This window comes from Budorcas taxicolor, chromosome 23 (genome assembly GCF_023091745.1).
Source record: "Budorcas taxicolor isolate Tak-1 chromosome 23, Takin1.1, whole genome shotgun sequence".
NCBI lineage: Eukaryota > Metazoa > Chordata > Mammalia > Artiodactyla > Bovidae > Budorcas > Budorcas taxicolor.
In genome coordinates, this window is record NC_068932.1 from 34,930,390 (window position 1) to 34,955,949 (window position 25,560).

Sequence of the window (25,560 nt, forward strand, 5' to 3'; positions counted from 1 at the left end):
AGCGACCCCATGGACTGCAGCATACCAGGCTCCTCCGTCCGTGGGATTTTCCAGGCAAGAGTACTGGAGTGGGGTGCCATTGCCTTCTCCGATCTTTGATTATAGTAGACATCTTATTAGTAGACATCTTATTTGAAACATTACTGCTAGGAATAAGTTGAGGACTGGGATCATGTTATCTTCTTATAGAGAACGTTTTTGTATCTTCTGTTAGGAGACTTGGCCTAATACACTATGGCCTATAGCCCACCAGGCTCCTCTGTCCACAGGGTTTTCCAGGCAAGAATACTGGAATGGGTTGCCATTTCCTTCTCCAAGTAGTAGTTCTAGTCTCACCTTAAGCCAGTGGTAGGTCTCGGAGTTTTCTGCCACCCCGATGACTTGTAGCTGGGTTGCAGCCCATGCAGATTTCGTTTCTGGTACATCTTCACCCTACTAGCAAATCATCATGCCCTAGATCAGAGTGCCACGTTGTTTATTTGAGCCCCTACTTTTGTAGGTTATTGCCTCCAACTTTTGTCGCCCTCCCTCCTTGAGGCTGCTGAAAGCACTCTCTGCCTTTTGGCAGTCTCAAATAAATAGATGAAATTCTCCATAACGAAAGTCACTCTGGATGCCCAGTTCTTAAAGAATTTGCAACTTCTGGATCTTGGCTTAGTAGATCTTACCATTCTGTTTCTTATAAGATTTATTTTTATTTATTTATTTATTTATTTTTTCTTATAAGATTTAAAAATTGTTCTTTTAGCTTTTTCAGTTATCTTCAGTGGAAGTTTGTCTGAATTACTTCATCTGGAGCTATTATTGGAAGTAACAAATCAGGACAAGTTATTTAACCTGTTATTAAAAATGTACTTCAGTTTTCTTATCTGTAGTATGGGATTAATAATGTTTACTCTCTTGTGAGGTTTTTGAGATTTTTAAGTGAGGTAACATTGTCTGCTTTGGAGAAGGCAGTGGCACCCTACTCCAGTACTCTTGCCTGGAAAATCCCATGGACCGAGGAGCCTGGTAGGCTGCAGTCCATGGGGTCGCTAGGAATCAGACCCGACTGAGCGACTTCCTTTTCACTTTTGTACACTGGAGAAGGAAATGGCAACCCACTCTAGTGTTCTTGCCTGGAGAATCCCAGGGATGGGGGAGCCTGGTGGGCTGCCGTCTATGGGATTGCACAGAGTTGGACACGACTGAAGTGACTGAGCAGCAGCAGCAGCATTGTGTGCTTACAGTAACACCTGATATATAGGAAATTTAGTGTTAGATTAATTTGAGAACATTGGAGTTTTCCAAGCATGAATTAGCCCTTTTTTTTTGCCCAAAGTAATTTTCAGGGATTCTGAAAGATTTATAAGTAACATTTATATTAATTGACCTTTATGTCAATGCTGGTTTAGGTAAATGAAGCGTTTTTCCCCCCTAATGTTTTTAATACTCACTGCTATAAGGAGTATTTAATATTGTCTTAAACTAGATAATGACCCTGATAACTTTGTGTACATGTATATATATGTGTGTGTGTGTATCTATATGTGAATGTATAAAAACTGATAAGCCCCAGGGTATGTTTCTGTGTATGTGTGTGTGCGAGCTAAGTCGATTTAGTCATATCCAACTCTTTGCCACCCTGTGGACTATAACCCACCAGGCTCCTCTGTCCATGGGATTCTCAAGGCAAGAATACTAGAGTGGCTTGCCATGCCTTCCTCCAGGGGATCTTCCCGACCCAGGAATCAAATCTGCGTCTCTTATGTCTCCTGCACTGGCAGGCGGGTTCTTTACCACTAGCGCCACGTGGGAAGCCTGTGTGTGTATGTATGCCTATATAAATATATAAAGGCTAGATGGAAAGATACCTTAATTATTTAAGACATTGTCTTTTCTTGATAAAATAAATGGGCTGGAGCTAAGAACAACATGAAACAGAATTGGGTTATTCTTTAAATATTTTAAAAGTCTGAAAATCTGAAGCTTTTCTAATTATCTTTTTCTTTTTTGTGTTTAAAATAGAGGATAATTAAAAAACCCTTGATTTACCCTATTTTTAAAATTGAGTTCTTGGACTAGGTATAAAGTAGGCAAAAGAAAATGATAATAAAAACAGGTAGCTGAATTCGGTAAAGTCTGGTGATAGCTACTTTGCAGTCCTGCTCCATGAAAAACAAATAGAGCTAACAGTGTAACCTCCCTACAAAGTGCTAGGTACATATACTATTTTTCTGCTCCATAGATCTGCATCTTTCAAAGTGCATTTGATCTTTCTTTTGCCTCCGTCTAATTTTGTGCAGAGGAAGTGTTACTGAATTCATTTTGCATCAGCATGGAACCCATCTGTATAATGTTCAGTCTTTCAATGTGTTTCTGCAGTTTGTAAAATGAAACAATCATATAAAAACTTAAATTAAAAAAACAAGTTTTTTTTAATTGAGATTTAGAGAGATAAATGGCAATTTGAAAATTTTCTTAAGTTGTAAACAAATTCTCCTCTTTGGAAGCTTGGATTAGTGTCTTTAAATGTATTTTTGTGATTTTGTTTTCTAGGTTAACAGAACCTTCTGGATATTTAACAGATGGTCCAATTAACTATAAATATAAAACTAAATGTACATGGCTAATTGAAGGCTAGTAAGTATACAATTTGGGTTAAATTAATTTATTCTGCAATGATAAATGCTTATCAATATAAAACATTATAAAGGTATAACAGCTTCAGAGTTACATATTCTGTTGCTTATTGTTGGAAAATATTATTCATTATATTTTAAAATGGGATTTATAAATTTTAGATACCATGTTTAATATAAATTACAATACCCTTGTGACAGTAGTTTAATTTTTGCATATATTTTATTTATAAGTTCTGTCACTATGGCATTAAATGAAGTATGAATTCTTGGCTTATTTTAAATAGCTTGTTATAGAATTTGAAAACTCCATAGAAAGTATAAAAATATTTTATGCTGAATTATGCCATTTGTTCATACTGTTCATCATTTTAGTTCTAAGGGTGTTAAAAAAAGAACATTTTGTAAAAGAGTTAATTGTTCTTTTAGAGGCATTTTTCAATAATTAGGGTTGTGACTGAATTAATCTATTTTAACATATGATTGAATCATAGATGAATTGATATTAGTTATTTTTAAACTGTTTTCTGATTTTTAAAGAGCCTGGAAAGCTGGGTATTTTTTGTTGTTGTTGTAGTTACTTTAAAAGTTTTTTTAAAACTTTAGAGTTATTAATTCCCTGTGTACCTATGGTCTCCTTTATTTGTTAACAAATGGCAGTGTAGCATACTGAGATGTTTTGATTAAATTTGAAAACCTTATTAGTACCTGTAGTTAAAGGTTGATAGAAATATGAATAGTCTTGAGTGCTGAATTTAAAAATCAACTTTATTTAAGTACAGTTTGCATATATATTAAGTGTACATGTCAATAAAATTTCAATGAAGTTTACAATTTATGTATCTCTACCTTAATTAAGACATAGAACATTTCCTGTTGATTAAATTTTTAGAAAAGAATGATGCATATCTATGGCTGGTTAGTAGATTTTGAAGTTGTATGTCTTTTTACAGATTGCATATGACTGCTTATCAATCATTTATACTGATGACTTAGGGATTTATAGCTAAATTTCTGTAAATAGAGTTTTAATAAAATATTATAAGATTTCTTCAGACATGCTTTACATATTACATATTAATTTTAAAATATTTTAATTTTTTTCAGTCCAAATGCAGTGTTAAGATTAAGATTCAATCATTTTGCTACAGAATGTAGCTGGGATCATATGTATGTTTATGATGGAGATTCAATATATGCACCTTTAATAGCTGTACTTAGGTGAGTAGTTTTGTTTAATTGGTGAACTTATAGTCAATTGTAGAAAAGTAACTGTATAGTTTATTAATTTTAAATATATACTCATCTGTACTTCAAAAATAAATTTAGCATAGATATTGGTGGCTAAATTTCAAAGCTGGTATAAGACTGTTGATACTATGTCAACTTAGGTGTATGTATAATAATGTAAACATTGATATAACAAAGATAAATAAGTACTGTCTCAGAAATACAGACTTATTTATAAGTATCCTTTATTCTTGCCATGCATAGTTCATATTTTTAAAATGAATTGTATATGTTTTCAAAACTGCCTGTATGGATAGGTTAACGTGACTTCTAACTGACAAAATTAATAGACCTTTTCTTAAAAAAATGAAAATTTTGTTTTCTGGCTTTATTGAGGTATAATTGACATATTGTGTTAGTTTAAATTTTATAACATGATTATATATATATATATATATATATATATGAACACACAGTTATATAGTGTGTGTGTTCAGTTGCTCCGTCTTGTCTTTTTGTGATCCCATGGACCGTAGCCTGCCAGGCTCCTCTGTCCATGGAATTTTCCAGGCAAGAATACTGGAATGAGTTGCCATTTCCTTCTCTGGGAATAGACATATATTTTATAGTTGTTTTTAATTTTAGAGAAATTATAAATTTTAAATTCTGTAAAAAAAAGATTATATTTTATGTAGCAGTTTAATAAAGGTGTTTGTATTAGTTCTCACAGTGTGGAAATTTTGCTTGCTTCAAAATATATTATTGTTAGTCAGATAGTCAGACTTAATTTAAAAAAATTTAAAATCACAGCATTTTCAGGATCAATTTAAAAATCTTTTTTATGTGTGTGTGTACATTATTATGAAATGTTCTATGAACAGAAGAAAATATATTAGAAAAAATTTTGAGCCTATAGTATAGGTTTTGTGTACAATTTAACTAGTGTGATTGTTGAGTTATTCGTTACACTGTTCCTTACTTCTGTTGTTTACACAGTCTCTCTCTTTTTAAAAAATACTTTTATTTACTTCTTCTTTAGTCTGTTCTGGGTCTTCCTTGCTGTAGAAGCTGCTCTCTAGTTGTGTGTGTGGGCTTCTCATTGTGGTGCCTTCTCATGTTGCAGAGCAGGGGCTCTTGGGTGTGCAGGCTTCCGTGCAGCTCAGGGGCTCAGTGCTTTCGGTTCCTGGGCTCTCAAGCACAGACTCAGTAGTTGTGGCGCCTGGGCTTAGTTGCCCCAGGGCATGTGGGATCTTCCCGGACCTGGCATCGAACCCAAGTCTCCTGCATTGGCAGGCAGATTCTTTACCCCTGAGCCACTAAGGATGCCCTACCCCAGTATCTTTTATATGTTCTGTCATCGTTAAAAATTTATATATGGGTAAAAGCTTACTGTTCCCTTTTCCTTTTTATTTTACTTTTCTTTTTACTATTTACGTTGTCATTATCCTGTTTTAACAGGAATGTAAATTATTATTTTTTTGGACAAACAATTGTATTTCGGAATGACTGTTTTAAAAGGACTCCTTCGGACCTTAGATACTTACTCTGTGACATTGCGATTGCTCAAGATACTTTTAGAACTTAATTTTTGAGTTGTTTGAAAGTTACATAAAGGGTGTTCTTGAGTAACCCTTTGTCTAAGAATAGTAGCTGGAAAATGGAGCAGAGCTTTGTGAATTATTACATTGCAATAGTTAGATAAGATCCTAGGTTATTACATTTATTTGTCGCAATTTAGATATAACTTTCATTCCTCTAGCTTTGTCTACATTTGCTGACCATCATTTAGATGTGTGCCTTTTTATTTGTGTTTCTAGTAGTTGTGATGACTTTCTGTTAATTAACAGTGATTCATTAACATTCTTACCAACCATTTCTTTGATACTAAAGGAAACTTTTGTTAGATAATTAGCAGGATGGGATTTAGTATGACCGTGAATGTGGAACCAGTGACTTTTCATTAGCAAGTGTTTCTGTTAGATATCCTGAGGGAGATAGAAAGTTCATGTTTATTAAATATCCACTTGATTCTCAGCACTGTACCAGGCAGTTTAAATGTCATCACGTCCTCATAAGGACACTGTAGAAGTGCTGTTAGCTCCCATTTATTGTTGAGAGAACTGAGCCCCAAAGAAATCAAGTCTGACTTCTAATAGATGGTAGAGCCAGGATTAGGACTTCTAGTCTCCTAACTTCAAGCTTATACTGTTTGTACTTTACTAAGAATGAGTTGTATGAGTATTTATTGTTCAATAAACGTTTGATAACCTACCCAGTTCCAGAGACTACCGTAAGCCTGGAGGATGCAGTAAGGAGTAAGGTACAGGTTACTGCAGATACCACCTACCTGAAGCTGGGTCAGACTTCATAGGTTAAGTGCACAGCCCTCCCCCAAACTGCCCTCACCTCAGATACCAGCTGCAAGTTCAGGGGTACCCAGGCCACCTGCACTTCTGGACCAGCTGGTTACAAGTTGAGAGGTGCCGTAACCCTCTCAGGTTCAGTCATTAACTAGATAACTCACAGAACTCAAGAAAAAACACTGTACTTATGATTATCATTTTATTCCAAATTATAGGAATCAGGACCAGTCAAATGAGACACATAGGGTGAGATCTGGGAGCATCACAGACAAAGCTTCTGTGTCCTTATGTGTGCTTGCTCATTCAGTTGTGTCTGCCTTTGCGACCCCATGGCTTATAGCCTACCAGGCTTCTCTGTCCATGGGATTCTCCAGGCAAGATCACTGGAATGGGTTGCCATTCCTCCTCCAGGGGATCTTCCCAACTCAGGGATTGAACCCAGGTCTCCTACATCGCAGATGGATTCTTTACTATCTGAATGACCAGAGAAGCTCAAGAATACTGGAGTTAGGTAGCGTGTACCTTCTTCAGGGGGAACTTTCCAACCCAGGAATCTAACTGGAGTCTCCTTCATTGCAGGCGGATTCTTTACCAGCTGAGCTACCAGGGAAGCACTCTGTGTCCTTTGGACAGATGTTACCCTCCCAATGTATCAGTGTGTCTTAGGATGCTCTCCTGAGTTTTAGGTGTATCGAGTTAATTGGGAATTGCGTTTCGTATGATTGATTGAATCATTGGCCACATGGTCAGACTCAGTCTCCAGCCCCATTCTGACTCTGCAAGTCAGGTGAATTTCTTGTGGCTTAGAACTCCAGGACTTGAATCAGTCACTTGGTTGGTCTTTTTGGTGTGGGCAGCTCCCATCCTGAGTCACCTCTAGCATAAAACTGTGAGCCCACAGTAAATAATAGAGACATTCTTGTCAGCTGGGAAATGCCCAGGTTTTGGAGGCTGCATCACCACACAATCAATGTGCCCTGTGAGTGACAGGTAAACAGACTTTTTACACGTAACAAGTGTCATAATCAGATTATGAAAAGAGTGCTATATAGTTTCAGAAGTAGCTAATTTTTCATGGTGTCTTTCATTGTCAGTAGAAGAGTGAAGACAAAGTGTGGGGATTAGGTAGGACATCCTAGATGGAGAAAAACAAAGTTCTGTTCAGTCCTGTTGCTCAGTCGTGTCCAACTGTTTGTGACCCCATGAACTGCAGCACGCCAGACTTCCCTGTCCATCACCAACTCCTGGAGCTTATTCAAACTCCTGTGCATCGAGTTGGTGAGGCCATCCAACCATCTCATCCTATGTGGTCCCCTTCTCCACCTGCCCGTAATCTTTCCCAGCATCAAGGTCTTTTCAAATGAGTCAGTTCTTTGCATCAGGTGGCCAAAGTATTGCAGTTTCAGCTTCAGCATCAGTCCTTCCAATGAACACCCAGGACTGATTTCCTTTAGGATGGACTGGTTGGATCTCTTTGCAGTCTGAAGGACTCTCAAGAGTCTTCTCCAACACCACAGTTCAAAAGCATCAATTCTTCTGAGCTCAGCTCTCTTGATAGTCCAACTCTTACATCCATATGTGACTACTGAAGAAAACCATAGCTTTGACTAGATGGACATTTGTTGGCAAAGTAATGTCTCTGCTTTTTAATATGCTGTCTAGGTTTGTCATAGCTTTTCTTCCAAGGAGCAAGTATCTTTTAACTTCATGGCTGCAGTCACCATCTGCAGTGATTTTGGAGCCCCCCCAAAATAGTCTCTCACTGTTTCCATTGTTTCCCCATCTGTTTGTCATGAAGTGATGGGACCGGATGCCATGATCTTAGTTTTTGAATGTTGAGTTTTAAGCCAACTTTTTCACCCTTCTCTTTCACTTTCATCAAGAGGCTCCTAAGTTGTTCTTTGCTTTCTGCCATAAGGGTGGTGTCATTTGTGTATTTGAGGTTATTGATATTTCTCCTGGCAACCTTGGTTAGGTTGTATAAAGTGCTTCATCCAGCCCAGAATTTCGCATGAGGTACTCTGCATATAAGTTAGATAAGCAGGGTGACAATATACAGCATTGACGTACTCATTTCCTGATTTGGAACCAGTCAGTTGTTCCATGTCTAGTTCTAACTGTTGCTTCTTGACCTGCATACAGATTTCTCAGAAGGCAGGTCAGGTGATCTGGTATTCCCATCTTTTTTAAGAATTTTCCAGTTTGTTGTGATCCACACAGTCAAAGGCTTTGGCCTAATCAATAAAGCAAAAGTAGGTGTTTTTCTGGAACTCTCTTGCTTTTTCGATGATCCAACACGTGTTGGCAATTTGACCTCTGGTTCCTCTACGTTTTCTAAATCCAGCTTGAACCTATGGAAGTTCACGGTTCACGTACTGTTGAAGCCTGGCTTGGAGGATTTTGAGCATTACTTTGCTAGTGTGTGAGATGAATACAACTGTGCGGGAGTTTGAACATTCTTTGGCATTGCCTTTCTTTGGGATTGGACTGAAAACTGACCTTTTCCAGTCCTGTGGCCACTGCTGAGTTTTCCAAATTTGCTGGCCTATTGAGTGCAGCACTTTCACAGCATCATCTTTTAGGATTTGAAATAGCTCAATTGGAATTCCACCTCCACTAGCTTTGTTCATAGTGGCATATACACCCTAAAGAACATTATATTTTGGGACAGTAGTAAGTAGTGATGAGTAGCTTGATGATAGGAAATATGAAGGGATAGGTGGGAGCCAGGGTACCCTATAAACGGTAATCAATAGCATCTCCTGAATGCTCACGTGCCAGGTAACATTTATATATACATCAAGTCCTTTATATATACATTAAGTCATTGACTCCTCACAGTAACCTTTCAGGTAGGTATTATTGCTATTTTGTAAATGGAGAATTGAGGCACAGAGAGATTCTGTGAGTGGCTCAGAGTTGCTTAACTTGTAAGCAATGGAATCAGAATATAAGCCTGGTTTTATTGTCCCTTGATCACTGTAACGTTGCTTTCTTGTTACCACACTAAAGAAACTGACTTTATTCTGTAGGCAAGACAGAACTGTATATAATTCTCCATTTTATTGGAGATGGGTTGAAATGGAGATGTGTTATTTTTTTATTGTGTGCTGGACGGCCATGTGCCGGACACCTTGATGGTGAAATCATTAATAATAATAATTTGAGGCCTAGGAATTTTTTATATTCCCGGAGAATGCTGGGGACACTAGAAATTCACAGCCAGCTGAATTCTGATTCAGGTGTTGAGGTGATTCCCAACCATACTGTAGTTTCTGAAGGGCCTGTCTTTCACGGGTTCACTTTTACTCCTAGTCTTTGGGGGTCTCAGGTCAAAGGGGGTTTCGTGTTCTACACTCTCTTTCCTAGCTCTGTGAAACAGTCCAGTTTCTCAGCCCTTTGAACCTGACCTCCCACTTTGAAATTAGTGAATGCCTGTATGGAGAAATGGTGAGGCCAATTCCTTTTCTAGTTGACTTCAGTGAGAAGGTTAGTTGGTCCAAATAGGTATGTTATGTGGGAAGTGAGAATCTTCTTTCATTTATTGTTTTTAAAACACTTACAAACAAACAGCCAGCAAACAAATCTGCTCTTTTCATCTGTTTCAGAGCGTTTAGTCATATCTGTTAAAAAGATCTGGGAATATTATTTTTAGCAATGTACTCATGTGATATAATCTCACTACAGTGAAAATTATATATGTGTAACTAAAACTGGTCTTATAGAAATTAATTCTGTTGACAGTCTTTTAAAATCTTTTGTTCCTTCACAAACATAAGCTAGTAAATGTTATAATAATATTTAAAACATCAAGAGTTGTTTACTTTTTAATTTGTTTGCTTTTTAAAATGTGTTTGCAGAATGAATTACTTGACTATAGTATTTCATTTTGTTCTGTCAAATACAATCTGAATGAGGGTCTTCAGTACCTGTTGGTACCTAAACATAAGTTTAACAGTGTCTAAAGGAATCGGATATTTTGAATAATGTAATTTGTTGTTAGCAGCTTATTTTTTCTTATATGTTTTCATAGATTTAGAGAGGATAGTATGGTATAAGTAAATGAAGAAATGCAGTTTCCCCCTGTGAACAAGGATGCTTAAAAAGGGAGAAATACCAGTTATTAATACAGAACTCCTGCTTTTGCACAGTTATCTTTTTCCCCAACAAACTTCATTTTCTTCTGTGTTTATTGTCTTTTGGAATAATTATATATTGATGTAATTTGTATAAGTATGCAAAATTCTAAAGAATTATAAAAAGTATGTATGTTAAGATAATCTAAAACGAGGCTAGTGTATTGCAGATGTGCAACTTTAACTGGAATATCATTGTAATCACTTAGCTGATCTGGATGAAGTGTTCTGTCTAGCTTCATGAGAATTTGCTCATGAAGGGAAAGTGGGGAAGAGTATGGCTATAAGGTCACTTGTTAGAGACTACCAAGGTGGTTTTATTTGATTTTATTTATCTAATTGAAGTATAGTTGCTTTACAATATTATACTAGTTTCTGGTATGCAACATAGTGATTTGATATTTTTATAGATTATATTCCATTTAAAGTTATTATCAAATACTGGCTATATTCTCTGTGCTGTATGTTATGTCCTTGTATCTTATTTATTTATACCCAGTACTTTGTACCTCTTAATCCTCTTCCCCTATCTTGTTCCCTCCACCACCCCTTTCCCCACTGGTAGCCATTGGTTTGTTCCCTGTGTCTGTGAGTCTGTTTTTATTTTGTTTTATTCATTTGTCTTTTTTTTTTTTAATTTCACATGGAAGTGAAAACATACAGTGTTTGTCTTTCTCCGAGTTGCTTCTCTAAGCAAAATACCTTTCAGGTTCATCCATGTTATTGCAAATGGCAAAACTTCATTCTCTTTATGGCTAAGTAATATTCCAGTATGTGTGTGTGTATGTGTGTGTGTGTGTGTGTGTGTGTGTGTGTGTGTGTGTATGCCACATCTTCTTTATCCATTCATTTCTTGGTAGACACTTAGGTTGCCTCCATATCTTGACTTTGAAATAATGCTGCTAAGAACATTGGAATACATATATCTTTTTGGATTAGTGTTTTAATTTTCTTTAGATATATCCCAGAGTAGAATTGCTGGGTCATACGGTATTCTGTTTTTAATTTTTTGAGAAACTTTTATACTGTTTTCCGTAGTGGCTGCATCAATTTACATTCCCATGAAGAGTACAAGAGAGTTCCCTTTTCTTCACACCCTCCCTAACATTTATTACGTCGTCTTTTTTGATGATAGCCATTCTGACAGATGTGAGGTGATGTTTCATTCTGGTTTTGATTTGCATTTCTCTAATGATTAGTAATGTTTAGCTTCTTTTCATGTGCCTGTTGTACATCAGTATGTCTTCTTTGGAAAAATGTCTATGCATGTCTTCGCATAGACACATTTTATTAATCAGGTAAAAAAATTTTTTTTAATTTAATGTTAAGTTCTATGAGCTCTTTCTATATTTTGGACATTAACCCCTTATGAGACATCATTTGTAAATATCTTCTCCCTTTTAGTAGGTTTTCTTTTTGTTTTGCAGCTGGTTTCCTTTGCTGTGCAAAAACTTTTAAGTTTGATTGGGTCCAATTTGTTTATTTTTGCTTTTGTCTCCCTTTCTTGAGGGGGCAGATCCCCCCAAATAATCCTACAACTATGTCAAAGGGTATCCTGCCTAAGTTTTCTCCCAGGAGTAGTATGGTTTCTGGTCTTATATTTAAGTCTTTAATCCATTTTGAGTTTATTTTTGTATGTGGTTTGAGGGCATGTTCTAATCTCATTGTTTTGCATGTAACCATCCAGTTTTCCCAGCAGTACTTGTTGAAGAGACCAGCTTTTCTCCATTGTATATTCTTGCCTCCTTTGTCATTGATTAATTGACCATAAAGTGTGTGGGTTTATTTCTGAGCTTTCTATTCTATTCCATTGACCTTTTTGTCTCTTTTTATGCTAAAACTATGCTGTTTTGATTCCTGTATCTTTGTATTATAGCCAGAAGTCATGGAGCAGGATACCTCCAGCTTTGTTCTTTTTTTTTTAATCAAGATTGCTTTGGCTATTCAAGATCTTTTGTGGTTTCATACAAATTTTAGGATTATTTGTTCTAGTTCCATGAACAATGTCATGGGTGTTTTGCTAAGAATGCCATTGACTCTGCAGAGCTTTGTGTTCAGTTCAGTCCAGTCATTTAGTCATGTCTGACTCTTTGTGACCCCATGGACTGCAGCATGCAGGGCTTCCCCGTGCATCACCAACTCCTGGAGTTTACTCAAACTCATGTCCATTGAGTCAGTGATGCCATCAAACCATCTCATCCTCTGTCATCCCCTTCTCCTCCTACCTTCAGTCTTTCCCAGCATCAGGGTCTTTTTCAATGAGTCTGTTCTTCTTATCAGGTGGCCAGAGTATTGGAGTTTCAGCTTCAGCATCAGTCCTTCCAATGAATATTCAGGACTGATTTCCTTTAGGATGGACTGGTTGGCTCTTCTTGCAGTCCAAGGGACTCTCAAGAGTCTTCTCCAGCACCATAATTCAAAAGCATCAATTCTTCAGCGCCCAGTTTTCTTTATGGTCCAAGTCTCACATCCATACATGGCTACTGAAAAAATCATAGTTTTGACTAGACTGACCTTTGTTGGCAAAGTAATGTCTCTGCTTTTTAATATACTATCTAGGTTTGTCATAGCTTTTCTTCCAAGGAGCAAGCGCCTTTTAACTTCATGGCTGCAGTCACCATCTGCAGTGATTTTGGAGCCCAAGAAAATAAAGGTGGTATTGCTTTGGGTAGTATGGACATTTTAACCATATTAGTTCTTCCCAAGTGGCTCAGTGGTGAAGAATCTGCCTTTCAGTGCAGTAGACGCAGATTGATATCTGGATCGGAAAGATCCCCTGGAGAAGGAAATGGCAACCTGCTCTAGTATTCTTGCCTGGGAAATCCCATGGACAGGGGGCCTGGCGGGCTACAGTCCATGGGGTTCCAAAGAGTCAGACACGACTTAGCAGCTTAGCAACAACAGTTCTTTCCCAAGGTATCTTTAAATGAAGGTTTCCATATAACTTAAGTAAAAGAGCACCCTATGGTCTTATGAGAGAATGGACAACAGGGCAAAGGGGAGAAATGGGACATTACAGTCTAGTGTTGAGAGAAAGGAGTATGGTGGCCTGAGAGTAGATGTTAATCTGTCTGCAGCAGCAGTAGAGCTCACTGGTGAGAAATGACTAGGAACTCATTTTAGATTTATTCTTCTTGTTGCCCATTGTAATATACAATAGATAGTTAATGATTGTGAAAAGAATATTTTGAATAAGTCTTATGTGATTAACAGTCATACGTACATTAATATACACAATGTTCAACTTTGCTTTCTTACAGTGGTTTGATAGTTCCTGAAATACGGGGAAATGAAACTGTGCCTGAAGTCGTTACAACATCTGGCTATGCACTGTTACATTTTTTTAGTGATGCTGCATATAATTTAACTGGTTTCAACATTTTTTACTCGTAGGTGTTTTTTTTAAAATTTATATTGTAATAATGATTCTTATAATTTGACATAAAAGAGTTTATTGTTTGTTTGTATAAATGTCTTATGTACTAGGAGTCGGCTAGGGTGTTAAATTCCAAAATATACAGCATCTCTTCCTAAGTTACATAAGATTTTTAATAATATGATCCCCCAAATCCTGTCTAAGCTTGTATTAGGATAATTTGTAAGCCTCAGGGCACCATGGTAACAAGTTAGGTTTGGTTGAAAATTAATTACAAAATTAAAAATCAATGGGAAATGATTAAAGAAACACACACTGAGTGTAACTTTGAGTCCCAAATGCTCAGGGTTGCAGAGAGCTGTCATCTGCCCCTCTGTGCTCCATGGTATTTTATGAAGAGAGCTACATTTTCATAGTCCTTCTTATTGCAGAAACTGTGCTGAATGCTGTATATACAATAAGATTCTTTAATTCTCTTCATGTCAGTTCTGTCAAGTGAGTATTTTCCCCATTTTGCACATGAGAAAATTGAGGCTTAGGAGATAAGGTAAGTGGCTATATACCACTGTCTCTTTAAAATTAGAAAAATAATATTTCTTGTGTGTCTCTTATATCTAACTCTCCATGCAAATGTTTATAGAAGTCCAAGGGTGAAGTAAATTAGCCAGAGATTCTTTTCATTGTTTTCATTAGGAATGACCACAGAAGAATTTGATACATTTTTTTGTTTGTTTGTTTTCTTCAGTAATGTAGAAAATGATAACTTAGGATTTTTCATGAGGAATAAGACATCCTAAATATCCTTGAATCAGCAATTTATTATAGAATTTATTTCTTTCAAGCATGTACACAAGGGAGAATAAATATATAGTAAAATATAATCAGTTAGGGAGCCTTAAAATAAAGCCTGATGAACACCTTTTAACTTCCACAACAATGTTTAGGTGATAGCATGCTATTTAAGTATCATGTAACCAGTTTATGTCTTGCCTTCTCTTACTGTTTCACGTATTCATGACCTTATTTTTTTCCTATAAAGTGTACTCATACCCTGTAAAACATTTGAGTACTTGAATATTTACCAGACATTGTGCTTGGAACTGTCTAGATCCTGCAGATGTTGAGTGTGTAGTCTTGGTAGCAGAGTAAACTCATTGAATGAACCGAGGCCAGTTGAAGATACATATACCTGAATCGCCTTAGGGGTAAAAAGGTACAGAGTAAAGAATTGAAGTCACATTGTAAAACGTGTTAAATGAAACACACGGACACATATAACATTTGTAAATTTAAGAAAATACCAGCCCAGATTATTTTTCTCATCATCTTGAATTTGAATATATATGAATTATATTTTACAGAATCAATTCTTGCCCTAACAATTGCTCTGGTCACGGGAAGTGTACAACTAGTGTCTCTGTTTCAAGTCAAGCATATTGTGAATGTGATAAATACTGGAAGGGTGAAGCTTGTGATATCCCCTACTGTAAAGCCAATTGCGGCAGTCCAGATCATGGTTACTGTGACCTAACAGGAGAAAAGTTGTGTGTCTGCAACGATAGTTGGCAAGGTAAGTGGCTTTTTGAACATATAGTCACATAGCTAATATATTAATACAAATAATATCTACACTCATTTGCTGTAGTTTGCACACCCAAATCTTATAGATTTATTTTTAGAATTTCAGTAATAGTCAGCGTCTTAATAATTTGCTTCTTCATAAGGCTTCCCTGGTGACTCAGGTGGTAAAGAATCTACCTGCAATGCAGGAGACCCAGGTTCTATCCCTGGGTGGGGAAGATCCCTTGGCGAAGGGAATGGTTATCCACTCCAGTATTCTTTCCTGGGAAGTCTCATGGACAGAGGAGCCTGGTGGTCTGTAGTCTCTGGGATCGTAAAGAATTGGACATGATTGAACAACTTTCACTTTTTTCACAAGATCAGTAAAGATTTTGTCTACATGCTACTATGAGAATCAAGTAAAGTTATAAATGAAACTCTTTAAATTGTAGATGTATGATTATTGATTTTCTTTAATTTTTTGATGAGTTCCAAAAGATTTGGTGGCTTGGCTAAAATTAACACTTGGTACATCAAAACTTGATTTATAATGGGTAACATAAATAGCATATTGCAAAAGTAGATGCTTATCTTGGAAGGTACTGGACTATATTAAACTTCTTTCTTAGTAAAGACTGACCTCTTGTGGCTATTTTTAAAAGAACATAGAATATTTTTAAAAGTTTTTCAGTTGCTTGTGGCAAAAGCAGTAAGAATTAGGGAAGAATTTCTAAATAGTTTTTAGCAACATGTATTATTAAAGGTTAAATTTAGAGTACATTGATAAGTTTTAGCTTCAAGTATTTGGGTATAAAATCATAAATCTTACTATTTTATAGGGCTGGCCTGTATAAAATATATTTATATATTGGGCTGGCCAAAGCATTCATTTGGGTTTTTCCCTTGCAATGTTACAGAAAAATCCCAGCGAATTCTTTGGCCAACTACAGTACTTACCTACCAAGAGCTTGCTTTGTGCAACTTGTATTGACACATTGAGAATCCTGTGTATTAATCCTGTTGATGGGGGAACTTTGACTCAAGAAATACGTAATCTAAAGTTACATGACCATGTGTAGCAGTAGTAGCAGTGTTCCTATCAGACTCAGGTAAAAACCAAAGAGAGTGTGCTCCTCATATTTAACTTTCCTCAGACAAATTAAACAAATGTGGCTGAGTGTGCTGAGTAGTTATTTGGAGCAATTATTTTAGGCTTTCCATAAATTATGCCCATCTTTAACACACATTATTTCATTAAAAAATCAGTTACTCCAACCATATGAAATATCAGTGATTATTGAGTTGCATTTGACTCCCTATTATGATTATGACAGATACAAGTTTCTCAGTGTTTTTAATTATAGAGGCATGTATTTTGTTGAGTGGCTATTTTAATAATTCATGGCCTTTCTTCCCTTAAAAGTGCCTTGAGGTATCTTTTTTTTTTTTCCATTTCAGTCTTGAATCTAAAATAATGTCCTTTTCTCTGGAGAGACTAGTAAGTATATCAAGAATATACTTAAGCTAAGGCCTGAGAAATAGAAGTATAGCTTGTATGCAAGGTTTTTTTCTAACTTCTCTTCATCTGCTATTAGTCCCCAGCTCATCTCAACAGTCTTAAAAGCAAATGAGAAATATATTTGTAAAATATTCTCTATGAACATCTCTGTCCTTTCTTTGTTCTTTTCTTCCATCTTTAAAATACTTTATTTTCTGGGTGTTTTGTAATATATATCTGGTTGAAAATGTTACCTGTTGTTTTTCTGGCTCTGTTTATTGGCATTTCACATTTTATTATTCTTGTCAGGAGGGCCTGAAATCATAAAAATTCTTGACTCTTAAATGTCTAAAAGAAAGTGGAAATGGGGGAACAAATACTGGGTATGTTTACTTTTATTTTTATTTATTTATTTATTTTTTTGGTATGTTTACTTTTAAAGCAAAGTGATAATATGAAGTTTATATATGTATGTGTTAACACATACTCATGAATACGTGTACACATACATTTTAAAAATGAGGATAATGTGAAAGTGCTTTATAAATTATAAAATATTACACTGAAACCAGACATTTGCATATCGTTACTGCTTCTTAGTAATTAATTTATCTCTGATGAATATTTTATGGGTAGTGTTTGGTGAAATGGATATTGTGCTTCTTTCAAGACAGATGATGTATAGTCTGTTTCTTTGAGCCTCAGATCTGATCCCTAATTTTGTATTTAAGGAAGCAGAGCTTCGAGTAGCTATGTGTTCTCCCCCGCCCCTGCCCCCAATCAACTCCCTAATCAGAGTGGCTCAAGGTTTCTCTCTTACATAACTTTAAAAAATCAGAACCTCTGGAAGTCTTTGGTTTGATTGTAGGCAACAGATACAGTTCTGGCTTCCCTGAGCAGAAAAGGCAGTTATTGGGGTGTATGTCAGGGGCCTCTGCCTCCCAGGATTTGCTCTTGCCTTCTTTTTGGTGATAGAATTCACTGAGTTTGTAGCTCTCAAGCACATGGTCTTCAGCTGCATACCATATTCCTCAGCCTTCTTTGCATCTAGCAAGGTTATTATACTGTGTTAGGTCAGTAGGATATGAGTAGAAATGCTGTGTGGGAATTTTACATCACTGAGATCTTTAACAATGGCTGGTAAATGGCAGTAACTGTGGTAACTGGTAGCACTTGCATATTTGCCTGTAGAATGTGTTTTATGAGAAAAGAATGAACTTTTAGCTTATTTAAGCAACTTACTTTTGGTTGTCTTAACCTGTACTCTGACTAATACAAAAGGACATTGGGTAGCTCACAAAGGAGATGGGAAGGCTGTAAAAACCTTGGTTTGCAAAGGGGTAGGTGTAACAGAAGGCTAGTGGGTTGGTTTCCAGCACAGATATAGCCACAGAAAAGTTTGATTAGGATATTCCTGTCGCTGCCACTGAATTCTGGGGTACCCCCCGTATGTCCTTACTGTGGATACGGCATGCTGCAGGCTTGGGTAGAGAAGTTCTAAACTCTCCCCACATCTTTGTTATCACTTATGAAGATCTGAAAGCCTGCTCAGTAATATCTACTTGACTAAATTTAGGTCTTACCCCTACCTTCTGAATTGTGTGGGAATAGATTTTGTTTCTGAACAAAATCCACACAGTTAGAGATTTTCCTAAATGAGGCAGGGGGTTCAGATGATTAGAATCTACTAAATAAAGAAAAAATACAAATGAAATATTTTAAAGTATAGATGGTTGCCATAATTGACAAGGAATGTGTTGAACAGTTGTCTCGTGTCCGCTCAGAAAAACTTTGCGATGTGGAATAGATGGTAGTAGTCGACAGGTAGAAAAGACAAACCAGCAGGCTTCAGGGTACAATTCTTAATTATTACCACAAAACGTTCCCTCCCCCCAATTCTATGGAGTTGGAAACAGATTACCAGGTTTTGTATAAAAGATCATTACTTGGACATTGAAAAATCGTCCCCGGTCCTTTGCTATTCCAGAATATCCTGTTCAATTCTGTCATTTAGTCCTTCTAATTCTTTATGAATATTCAGTATTCCTTTTCAGTCCAGGTCAATCATAGTTCTCAGGATTGAAGTTGGATGTTTGCAGCCTTTTTGATTATTGATTAAAAGATAGCATCTTAATGTGTAAGTCAGGTAATTTGATAGTTTTCTGTAGTGTTTCTGATTCTTTAAAGTTACACTTTGTTTGAATTTATTTCAGCTCCTTGCATGTTCTTTGTTCCTAAATATTTCAAGACCTTTCTTATTTCTGCACTTCCTCCTTCACACCCTCGACATTCTCGGGTCAGATACCCCTGTTAGATGCTTTCATAGCACTGAATCCTTTAAATTCGTAGCATCTACTGCAGTTATGTTTGTGTGATTCTTTGATTATCTTTCCTACTGGAATGTAAACTCCATGAAGTTAAGAATAATTATGTTTTGATCATCTTTATATCCTCAGCATCTTCTCTAGTGCCTGTTGTATAGTAGGCACTCAAATTGTTTTCTTTTTTCTTCTTAAATGAATGAATTAAAAATGTTTAGTTTGCCTGTTTAGTGCTATGTGGACGTTCAAGTACAGATGTTTCAGTAGACTAGTACTCCAATAAATTATGAAATTTACTTGATAAATAAAACATAATTTTAAATATTGAGGTGAACATTTGAATTTGAACCGTCTGGTCAGGTACTTTCTTTCTGTCCTTTGGTTTTAGATTTTAGTATTTGCCATTGGGTGGCAGTGTTGACTACCAAAGCATGCACTTAAGACTCCATGGCATTTTTCAAGTTGTAAAAACTTGATGATTTTGTTTGTTTAGAAAAATAGGAAATCTTTTATCTCAGATCCATGAATATTTTATCGTAAATTATTTTTTTCAGGGTAGGTCATGTAACGTATTAGGACATAGTTACTTTAGGATAGTGTGTATAAGTACACAGCATAACTTACTTACATTTTCCTTTAGAAGTTTAATAAAGGGAGAAAGAAAAGAGACATTTAAACTACACTAAAATTGACTTTAAGATTTTTTGACCTTATAAGATAGAGTTGTCATCAATTGATATGAGGGAGACTTGAGGAGGAAGATCAGTTTGGATTTGGTATGTTATGTTTGAGATATCTTTTAGAGGTTTTAGAGGAGATGTTGAAAAGGCAATTGGACTTTAGTAGAGAGAGGTCTATACTGTTTGGGGCTGACTGGCTTAAAAACATTAAATTGGAAATAGTTGATACCGAAAACCATGAGTTCAGCTGAGATCATGAAGGAAGGGAGTACAGAGAGAGAATGGAACAAAGGCCTGAGTTGTGGGTTACAATAAAATTCATAGACTGTTCTGTGCTGGACAGAGGTTCCTTGCTTATAGAAACTTACCTAATGTAGAAAAACTTAAAACCACTTATTTTATTGCCTCTGGCTTAGACAGGTAGGATAGGCAGATCCTGTCCCCAATCCCATCGCACTGTATTTATCATTTTCAGAACCAGTTTGTAAAGCTTTGTTTCAGGCCTTTCACAACAGTAATTGGAGAGCACTGATCTTTGCTAAAAGAAGGACAGTTCCTTTTCATACTGTAATAGCATCATTGACCTAAACTGGGAGAACCACGTATTCTTGAAACAGACCTACTGTAGTGATTACCGCTCACACAATTCATTGTTTTATAACATTCAGATATTGTCAGAACAGCTGTGGACATTTAAACTGCACTAAAATTGATAACTGTCCTTTGGAGATTGGTTTTATGGGCCTTGAAAATGTTTAGAATACTTTGGATACAGAACCCAAATCAGATTTTTCTAACGATGTTAGAAGATAGGACGCTTGTAGCAGTGTTATCTTGTTTTGCTTTTTATTGTAGAGAATTTCAGATGCAGTGCATATATTAGATCACAGGACCATTTCTGGAGTGATTACAGTAAGTTACGTGTACTGCTCTTCACATCTCCATTCTCAGCATATTTTTTCCTTTCCTATTAGCAATTCAATTTCTTTTTGGGCAATTGCCTTTCACTCATTGCGAGTAATATTGATGCGATGATAAATCCATATACCTCCCTATTTTAAGTGTAACTTTTCAGCCTCTTTTAAAATTCTTTGAATTTCCCCATATTTTTTCAACAAATTCCCATTTTTCCTTAATTTCCCCAAAACGAGTTTCTGTGGCTTACAATCAAAGAAATCTGATATATAACACTAGAGATACTATTAGAAGACAATTTGTATTTTTTGTTACTAGATTTATTTAAAATACCAAAAGTTCAGTATAGAGTTATTTCTAGAAATGCAGCTTAATGAATTGTGTTGATATAGGTCAGAGTTAGCAATGTTTATTTAATATTTCCTGTTGAGAAACTACAAAAAGAAAATAAATAAAAAATTTGTCCTTAATATGTTTCACCTTAGTAGTAAGATAAGTATTTTTTTCATGATGTCATAGATTAAATTTGAATTAAATATATGAGCCAAAACTGTATCAAAAAGAAGTCTAAAACTCTGGAGCATGATTTTTTTCCCCCTAAACTCTTGTTTGACTAGGTTACTTTTCAGTTTTTTTTCCTGCTTTAAAATGATATAAAGGAACTCTATTCAAACTAATTCTTTTTATTCTCTGAGAAATCGAAGCATGCTGTTAAAATGCCAGTCAGTTGTTAGGAGAGATAAAATTTTACTGCTTGATTTTCCAGCCTGCATCTTTGTATATAGCACTTACAGTTTTTCTAGTAATCAGCAGTTAGTATATAAATCTATTCATAAAGTTAGGGGACCTTCCAGGAATTGCTGTTTCACTCAGTTGAAGACTTTAAATTTATATCATTCTTTATGCAAGAAAAAGTATTTTATAAGATTTGTCTAAAGCAAATAAAATTTTTGTACTGATTTTCATTATCATATCAGAGATAGATTCCCTTAGAAAAACTTTTCCAGTGTAAAAGAGAGAAGGAAGGAAGAATGTAATTCAGTAATTCTGGAATTGCTTTGGAAAAACTTTCAAAACTTTGTAGTACTTTATTCTGGGTTTTGTCATTTGCAATTATTTCTTAATTGGATTTACCTGTGATTATAGAAATGTTTTTGTTGTAATTTTACTGTTTTCTTTTGGCATGTATATTTATAATACCTAATAATGCTAGGCTTCATTAGCATATTTTGCCTGTAGACTTAATTATACTTAGTTTCCTTGTATATTGAAATGAGAGAAAAAACTTCATAATAGTAATATGTTTACTATTATGAAGCTTTCATAGTAATATTCAATATTAAGTATAGTTTCATTCAGTCTTTATTTACACAGGATTCTATGTTCTTTAGGTATAATTTCCATGATTAAAATGAAGTTTAGAAAAGTTAAATAATTTTTCCAAGATTTCATGGCTAATAAGTGGGAAAGCAAGGTTTGACTTCATTTTAATCTTTTGTGATCCTAAGGACATTTTCATTCTTCTATTCAATAAGTGAATACTGAGGCCAGTCATGTAGGAGTCGTAGGCCATCTTCAGGATTTTTATTTTTAGTGTGATAGCAAATCATTGAAAGATTTTGAGGGAATTGATGAGTAGATTTATATTTTTAATCATTCTGGTTGCATTGTGGAGAGTTGAATGTGATAGGTTTCATGTAGGAGTCGTAGGCCATCTTCAGGATTTTTATTTTTAGCGTGATAGCAAATTATTGAAAGATTTTGAGGGAATTGATAAGAGTAGATTTATATTTTTAATCATTCTGGTTGCATTGTGGAGAGTTGAATGTGATAGGTAGAGAAGAAGATTAGAAATAAGACCACCAGTGTGGAGACTGTTTCAGTAATCGGGGTGAGATGGATGGTGGCTTGGATAAGTATGGTAGTTGTAAAGGAAAGGGTCTGTGTGAAGAGACTGATAGAGTTGATCGAATTTAAAAATGTTTATAATTGGTAAAGTACAGACACTGAGACACCAACCAATCAACAGGATCCTGGATAAGCCATGCTATGTCAGGCATTACCCGTTTAGTTGTCTTTTGTGAAGAGTCTGGATTATTGCAGAGGGGCCAGGGGAACTTGGAAGGGGAATACCTGGTAACCTGCAGCATCTACTTAATCAGTGAAGTATTTCCATATTTTGACAGTTGGAAAGGCTGTGTTCCTACATACCTAATGAATGTCAGTCCAGGATTTGTTGGATATGGATATGGGAGAAAAAGAGAACTCAATAGCTCTAAGGTCTTTGTCCTGAACAACTGGGTGAATGGGAGTACTGTTTACTGAGACGGTAAACACAGGTGAAGGAGCAGATTTGGGAGGGAGGCATCAAGATTTTAGGTTTGGACATATTAAGTTTGAGATGATTATGAGACATCCCAGTGGAAATGTCATGTCAGTTCAGTTCAGCTCAGTCATTCAGTTGTGTCTGACTCTTTGCGACCCCATGGACTACCGCACGCCAGGCTTTCCTGTCCATCACCAACTCCCAGAGCCTACTCAAACTCATGTCCATCACATCAGTGATGCCATCCAACCATCTCATCCTCAGTCATCCCCTTTCTCCTCCTGCCTTCAATCTTTCCCAGCATCAGGGTTTTTTTCCAGTAAGTTGGTTCTTTGCATCAGGTGGCCAAAGTATTGGAGTTTCAGCTTCAGCATCAGTCCTTCTAATGAATATTCAGGACTGATTTCCTTTAGGATGGATTGGTTGGATCTCCTTGTAGTTTAAGGGGACTCTCAAGAGTCTTCTCCAACACCCCAGTTCAATAGCATCAGTTCTTCGGTGCTCAGCTTTCTTTATAGTCCAACTCTCACATCCATTCTTGACTACTGGAAAAACCTTAGCTTTGACTAGACTGACCTTTGTTGGTAAAGTAATGTCTCTGCTTTTTAATATGCTGTCTCGGTTGGTCATAGCTTTTCTTCCAAGAAGCAAGCGTCTTTTAATTTCATGGCTGTAGTCAGCATCTGCAGTGATTTTGGAGCCCCCAAAATAAAGTCTATCACTGTTTCCATTGTTTTCCCATCTGTTTGCCATGAAGTGATGGGACTGGATGCCATGATCTTAGTTTTCTGAACGTTGAGTTTTAAGCCAACGTTTTCACTCCCCTCTTTCACTTTCATCAAGAGGCTGATTAGTTCTTCGCTTTCTGCCATAAGGGTGGTATCATCTGCATATCTGAGGTTATTAATATTTCTCCCAGCAATCTTGATTCCAGCTTGTGCTTCATCCAGCCTGGCATTTCGCATGATGTACTCTGCATATAAGTTAAATAAGCAGGTGACACTATATATAGGTAGTTTAATTTTGCGTCTAGAATTCAAGAGAGATTGTAAGGATGGAGATATAACTTTGAGAGGGATCAGAGTATAATTCTACTTTGGGTTATAGGGTAGCCTCAAAAATGTGTCTCTCAGCAGCCTGTCACTAGTGCCAAAAGTTACATCATTAGAAATTCATTTGTGCTCTTTGGATTAACCCGTGGAAAAGGTAGCATATTAAATATTTATGAAAACACACTGTAACTTGAGCTAGTTTAGTACATCTTTTTCAAGAGAGCTGTAATCTACTTACCTTGAGGAGATTCCCATATTAATTGATGAAAGTTATACAGGGAGAATTATGCAGAGATAGTCCATAAGTGTCCAGATAATAAAGTGGTAGATTTTTCATGGATATATTTTTATGAAATGGGAGTCTTGGATGGCCTTAAATGATATTTAATGGGTGGGGGAGCCTTTGTGTGTATAATGCATTCTTTATAGTTATTTGTGTTTTAAACTAATATTCAGTACATAAATTTACTCTTTTAATCATTTTAGTTGTAGAGTACAGAAAACTACAAATTAAGACATCTAATTTTCCTTAAAATTTTAAGTCATGTTCATAAATCTTTCATTCTGTATATAATCATATTAATTTAGAGTAAAATAATGACAATCTGTAGAGTTTGGCTGTTGACCATTCCTTCTAATTACTGCTAGAAGTTACAGAAAATACAGTAGTAACAAAGACAGGAAAAAGTTGCTGTTTTGCATAGAAAAGTAGATATTCCAGATTGCACAGTAAACATTTTTTAAATCTCTAAAGTCCAATTTCTTGTACTAAATAACAATATTTATCTTAAGTAAGTTAAATCAAAAATTTTAGTTATTAGCATTAGTTTCCTATAGTTGATGTAACAAATTACCACAAACTTGGTGTCTTAACGGGGGCTTCCCTGATAGCTCAGTTGGTAAAGAATTCACTTGCAATGCAGGAGACCCCGGCTCGATTCCTGGGTCGGGAAGATCCCCTGGAGAAGGGATTGGCTACCCACTCCAGGGTTTTTGGGCTTCCCTTGTGGCTCAGCTGGTAAAGAATCTGCCTGCAATGCGGGAGATCTGGGTTTGATCCCTGGGTTGGGAAAATACCCTGGAGAAGGGAAAGGCTACCCACTCCAGTATTCTGGCCTGGAGAATTCCATGGACAGTCCATGGAGTCACCAAGAGTCGGACATGACTAAGGAACTTTCACTTTCACTTTGGTGTCTTAACATATATTTATTAATCTCTTAACATTTTGGAGGTGAGAGGTCTGAATCGGTTTCACTGAGCCAACATCAAGGTGTTGGGAGGGCCACACTCCTTCTGGAGGCTCTTAAGAAAGAATCTGCATCCTTGACTTTTTTAGCAATAGAGTTGCAATGCCTGCTTTCCTTGGCTTTTTCTCCTTCTTCCATCTCCAAAGCATGGAGCACAGCATCTTGCTTCAGTGGTCCTATTGATTTCTCCTTCTGTAGTCAAATCTCTCTTAGAAAGGCATGTATGATTACATGA

The 25,560-nt window shown here is 36.2% G+C and overlaps 1 protein-coding gene across 1 annotated transcript in view; it reads left to right on the forward strand.

The window, feature by feature from the left end:
• The window catches only part of ATRNL1 (attractin like 1), a 795,857-nt gene that overhangs the window by 36,758 nt on the left and 733,539 nt on the right, over positions 1 to 25,560 (forward strand). Inside the window, exons 2-5 of the mRNA XM_052660645.1 lie at positions 2,539 to 2,622; positions 3,729 to 3,842; positions 13,611 to 13,739; positions 15,088 to 15,296. Of these exons, the coding sequence (XP_052516605.1) occupies positions 2,539 to 2,622; positions 3,729 to 3,842; positions 13,611 to 13,739; positions 15,088 to 15,296 (536 nt within the window). The remainder of the gene's footprint in view (positions 1 to 2,538; positions 2,623 to 3,728; positions 3,843 to 13,610; positions 13,740 to 15,087; positions 15,297 to 25,560) is intronic.